The sequence below is a fragment of the Geospiza fortis genome, unplaced genomic scaffold (genome assembly GCF_000277835.1).
Source record: "Geospiza fortis unplaced genomic scaffold, GeoFor_1.0 scaffold66, whole genome shotgun sequence".
Classification (NCBI taxonomy): Eukaryota; Metazoa; Chordata; class Aves; order Passeriformes; family Thraupidae; genus Geospiza; species Geospiza fortis.
Genome location: NW_005054312.1, coordinates 372,469 through 377,874, shown reverse-complemented (window position 1 = coordinate 377,874; position 5,406 = coordinate 372,469). Strand labels below are relative to the sequence as shown.

General features: G+C 38.2%; 1 protein-coding gene across 1 annotated transcript in view; it reads right to left on the bottom strand.

Annotated features, from left to right (window-relative positions):
* Window positions 1-585: 585 nt before the first annotated feature.
* TMEM87A (transmembrane protein 87A) overlaps window positions 586-5,406 on the bottom strand; it is a 22,249-nt gene continuing 17,428 nt past the window's right edge. The window contains exons 16-20 of the mRNA XM_014306398.2: window positions 5,142-5,215; window positions 3,922-3,983; window positions 2,959-3,014; window positions 1,735-1,765; window positions 586-1,409 (exon numbers count right to left, since the gene is read on the bottom strand). Coding sequence (XP_014161873.2) covers window positions 1,368-1,409; window positions 1,735-1,765; window positions 2,959-3,014; window positions 3,922-3,983; window positions 5,142-5,215 — 265 coding nt within the window. The 3' untranslated portion in view covers window positions 586-1,367. The remainder of the gene's footprint in view (window positions 1,410-1,734; window positions 1,766-2,958; window positions 3,015-3,921; window positions 3,984-5,141; window positions 5,216-5,406) is intronic.

Below are 5,406 nucleotides of genomic sequence, written 5' to 3'. Positions count from 1 at the left end.
CCAGAAAAGCTGATGCTCTATACCATTCCAGCAGCAGCCACATCTGCTTCCTAGATATCCAGCTGCTGCTTGCCTCCTAATCATCAGTTCTAAAGGTTATGAACCCAAATTAGAGCTTTTGTCATACAGTCCACAACAGGTTTCCATGAGGAAGTTATTGCAACTTCAGCTGTTGCAGCCAAGCAAAAACCAGAACATTGTCCAAAAGCTCATCCTCATTTAAAAAGGAGAAACAAAATGCAATTATATAGAACAGAAACCTGCAACTTTGACAGAAACACAGTGATCTCAGAGTACCTCTTGGCCACAGGGACCAGTTGGGACAGGAAAGCCCAGCATCAAATCACTTACATAGGAAGCAATTCTAAACAGACACTGGGAACAGAGCTATCCCAGCACCGTGGACTCCCCATAAATCCTCTTTGAAGTAAGGCAGGCAGTGCTCGCCATCTTCTCATAGAGGAGTGCCAACTTCTTGGTGGGAGATGTTACACACAAGGGGAGAAGAGTTCTGCTGAAACATCCAGTCAATATCTGCTTAACATGTAGTCAAGCACTTGTGGAGCACTGCAGGAGTGGTTCTGGTGATGTTTACTTTTGTTGTTTTATTTGTTGGGGTGTTTTTTTAAATTAAATCATCCAACACATGAAAGGTAGGGGCAAATCGTTTTTCCAGGCATCCACCACATTGCCGGCAATGAGATGTGCCACAACAGTGAGTGTTAGCTCTAGGCAGCTGCTACCTACAGGTCAATGGCATTTAAAATAGAAAATATTTCATACACAGTGTTATGAATAAAATTGCACTTGATTTTGTTAAAAACTCATATCACTGTAACTTTTCCAAATATTTTCTTTCTGGCATCTTCATTTTCTTCATCAACAGGAGCGTCTCTCTAAAACTCTTTCATGCATGTTGAACACATGACATACAACAGCAGCTGTTATCTACCAGAAAATGGGTCTGTTGTTTCTTCAGTGCTTATTTTTATCTGTCTCCACCCTCCCCCCAAAAAGGTACAGGCAGTTCACCTCTAAGTATCAATTGTAACATCGAAATATAAACTCCTCAAGCAAACATTAGGAATTTTAGTTTCACAGATTAAATATTTGAAAAGTTACAGAAGGTGCTGGAATAGTATACATGTCAATTGCTTAAAAATCCAAACTTGCAGCAACTTTAAATTCAAATTTTCAAAAGGTTTATAATGTCCTTGTGAACTTCCTCCACAGCAAGACACCCTCCATGACATTAAAGCATCAAACTTTCAAGGCTGAGATCAAAAGACAAATCAGCAGGATGCACTTCCTCCACCAAGCAACTTTAAAAGAGGTGTCTCCACTTCCAAGAGCAAAAAGCTACTCCTTCATTCCATTTTGGACCTTTCAAAGTGGGTAATCATTCTTTCCTAGAAAATAAAATACCCAATCTTGTAATTTTCCCCAGTAGATTTACATTATTCAGAACATGCACATTCACAACAAACAACACTCATATGCATTTTAAGTTAGGAGTCCAACTTACATAGCAGATACACCACTTATTTTAGAACACATTTGTACTTTAAGAAGTTGTATTGTGGTTGTTTCCACTATCCTTCCCCTCTTGTAGTATTTTACTGTAGTGCTGACATGAGCAGAGTCCAGTTCTGATAAGCCAAGACCTTATCAACTGACTCATGACTCCCCTGGCATGTCAGAAGACTAATTTGAACTGAAGATTTCTTTACTGACCTCATCTGAATCCAGAAGAGCTGGAAGAGCCCTGCAGTGCGGGAAAAAAGAAGTTAAAATAATTAGAGCACATACTAAGAGCATACTGACAACCATTTTCAACCTTATGTTTTTAGGGCACAGAAAAAAAACAATGAAGGCAGACCTTTCAATTTATAAGAAATTAGAGAAAGATACACAAAAAAGGAAGAGCCCAAGGAGTATCCTTAATGACCTTCACAGTTTTTATTCTTTTTTATTATGCTTCTCATTAACAAGTGAACAATTTTCAAGTTGCAATGAAATAAGCTGCTTCACTCATACAGGAACACTGCTGAACTGCACTGAAGACATTTACAATATGGGACTATGTTATAAAAACAGGTCCCAGAAGTCAAACAAGTTCTACTGGCACTTCAGCTTTTCCAGCTACAACAGATCTCCCATTTTTTGGGATCTTGGCTCTTCGCAACCCTGATCACACTCTCAGAAACAGAAAACCCTGCAACAGATTACCTCAAAGTGTCCTCTCCTAGTTTATACCAGTCTAGTCCTTTTTTGCTTAAGGAATCCTATCAGTCTCCAAAAAATAAGTACTAGAACTGGGAAAAATAAATTTAATTGAGGAAATGCACTTTTCTTCCTCTTAAAACTTCACCTAATTTCTTTTTTTTTACCTAAGTTCAAGCAAAGTTTAGTACTTCAATCCAGATCCTCTGCCAAAATTACCTGTTCAAATTTGTGAATACATGGATCTATGAACTTCGGTTTTGTTACGGAAAATGCAGACACAGGCACTGACACTTCTAGCATGTAAAAGTTATTAAAAGCAGAAGAGATATAGACAGTGTACATAGCTGACTATATTACCACAAGAACAAAAATGACATCACATGTTCCAGATAAAGCTGAAAACTGGATTACATTAGTCTATGGTTTATATTCAGCAAGATACTCAAAGGTCTTCTCAGAGCACTAGAAAGGGGTTTGTTTGTTCTTTGTTTTCTGGATTTATGTACATTGTTTTAACTTCAGTAAAATGCAGACCACTCTATGGTCTGCAAGAGACTGCTCCTTAAGTCAGCCTGTGTGCAACCCCTGCAGATTCCAGACAAGGGATCAGAGGCCAGTGCCAGGCTGAACCCAACCTCTGCCAATGGAAGTGCAGCATACAAGTGATAAGGCATTCTGATGTATTCCTGTGGGAAAGGAACCTGCCTTTATTGAGACTACAGAAATACTCACACATCTGTCACGGATGAAGGAACGTTCTCCTCTACCCACTTCAGGTCATCCTCTTGCTACAAGCACAGAAATTAAACAGAAAACAAAAGTCAGTTTTTCCACAATGCTGTCATATGCAAGCCTTTTTCTTTTCAACCTACTTAACAAAAAAAAGGTATTTATAATGTCAGTTTAAAAATTAAATACAAACACACACAAAAAAACTCATTCAGTTTGATTTCTGGATTACAGAAAACACATTTCAAGGATAAAAAAAAAGTAAAGAGAAACGCACCCACTTGCTGAGAACTCTGTAACAGTCCTAAACACCACCCCCTTGCAAAACAGAAAAATTTAATTTTCATCTTATCTATCCTCAGGTAAGTAGTATACAGCTGCAACCAACTCTTGAGAAAACAATGCTAATGACAAAAATATGATTGCTATTATAATGAATTCCTACAGGTACCTTCCACTTTTAAATTTATGCACGAATTCTATGAAAAGATTCCAAGACATATTTTAGGCCTCCTATATGAATGTGAAAACATCTTGCTTATAACCACAAAGAAAAAAATACATGCCCTCCAAAGTATTTAGGTAGGTACATAAAAATATACACATCACCCCATTCATGTAATGAATCACCAATCTCAAAATCAGAGGGCAATTTATTTAAAATATGGCTCAGCCTCCCTCTCAGACTGACAGATTTGTTAAAATAATACATTAATCATTATCAGAATATTGTATCATACAGTTCTATCTACAGTGAATTGTGGAAACATTACTGAAGAACAGACTGAATTCTTACATTCCCATCATATTTACAGGAAATCTCATGAGAAACCTGTATTTACTTTCTTTTCAGCAGTACTGTGTAAACTTATGATACTTTGGCTCACTCACACTCCAAGGCAAACCAAAAAGTTAACAAAGAAGAGATGAATCTTATATTCTTTGAAGTACAGAGGTCATACTCACAACTTTGTTTGCTTTTACATTCCCATTTGGTTCTTGCTTTGTACTTCTCATTTTCATTCCCTCTGAAGCCGAAAAAAGAAAAAAGATTGGGGTAACTGTATTATAATTGTTCATAGACTGTACATGAAAGTGTTGAGTGTTCATTCAGGATATTTCATCTCAGTCAGAGAGACAGAATTAGACAAGCTAATGCTTTCGACTGCTTCCCCTCTGAAAGGCTTGCAGTATTTTTTCCTGACAGGTGGAGTATGTAGTTTCTCCTGAATTTTACAATTTTACCTAGGAAATATAAATTTCTAGTCCTTTTATTTAAGCCAGACATCAGCAGCACAGAACTCAGACATAGTTCCCAGAGAGCCTGTGGAATCTCCACCCTAGAAAATACTCAAAAGCCATCTGGACACGGTCTAGGGCAATGTGTTCTGGGTGACCATGCTTGAGCAGGGGGCTTGGACAGAATGACCTCCAGAGGTCCCTTCCAACCTCAACCATTCTGAGACACAGGCAACTCCTGAAGTTTATTTTACCTACTGACTGCTCACCAGCCACTTGGTTGCCTTAAAAGCTGAAAAGCAATGTGGCCTGGCAGGCAGCCATATAGTGCTGGTTTGCCAAATGCACCAAATGGATTACATACTTCTCCTCAGCTCCTAAACAAGCCAAGCAGCACTGATATATCCCAGCATAAGTGATTTGTGGACAGACAGCAGTAGCCATGTAGCCCTACCTTTCACACAGCTTATAAAGAGAGGTGCTACAAAAGACAATTTCATGAATAAACATACTCACTCCTACATTTACACTGGACATTCCTATGCTAAGCCCTAATATAGAGAAGGAAGAAGATTTCACAGTTGAGAGAAGAGATAATAAATGAAAATTCTTAAATGGGATTTTAAAAGAGAACTGCACACTAAACCTCTGCCTAGCAACAATATCCAACAGATCCATGTCATCACAACTGGATTAAAACCTAAGACATGACATATTTAATGAAACAAAGCCCACTGGACATGGCAAAGCAACCACAGCAGAAGCAGTGTTTTCAGTGTCAACAGAAAATCCCAGAATTAAACAGGTGATGTAAATACTAAACACAAAGCCAGTGTTTCCTCTAGAATTCTGTGTATCAATGGCAATTTTTACCAGAGAGCAAGATACCTTCCTCCACAGAACTGCCTTCAACACTGAAATTGAGTGGAAAATTTTTTTTCTCTTACCAAAGCTTTCCTTTAACATTGGCTCTTTCTGCTCATCATCATCCTCCTCTTCTGACAGTGGTGAGAAAGCAAACCTATGTGAAAGAATTGTGAAAGAAGTGAAAGAACGAAAGCTACCTTAGTATTCTATCTCTTGTCTCCCAAGAGATCCATTACTCCAACACATACAGGGCTTGATTATTCTGTGAATCTCATTGATTATGTTTAGTGTCAGTCTTTAACACGATGCTTAAGTTACTTCTTTTGGAATAAGCTGACCACCATA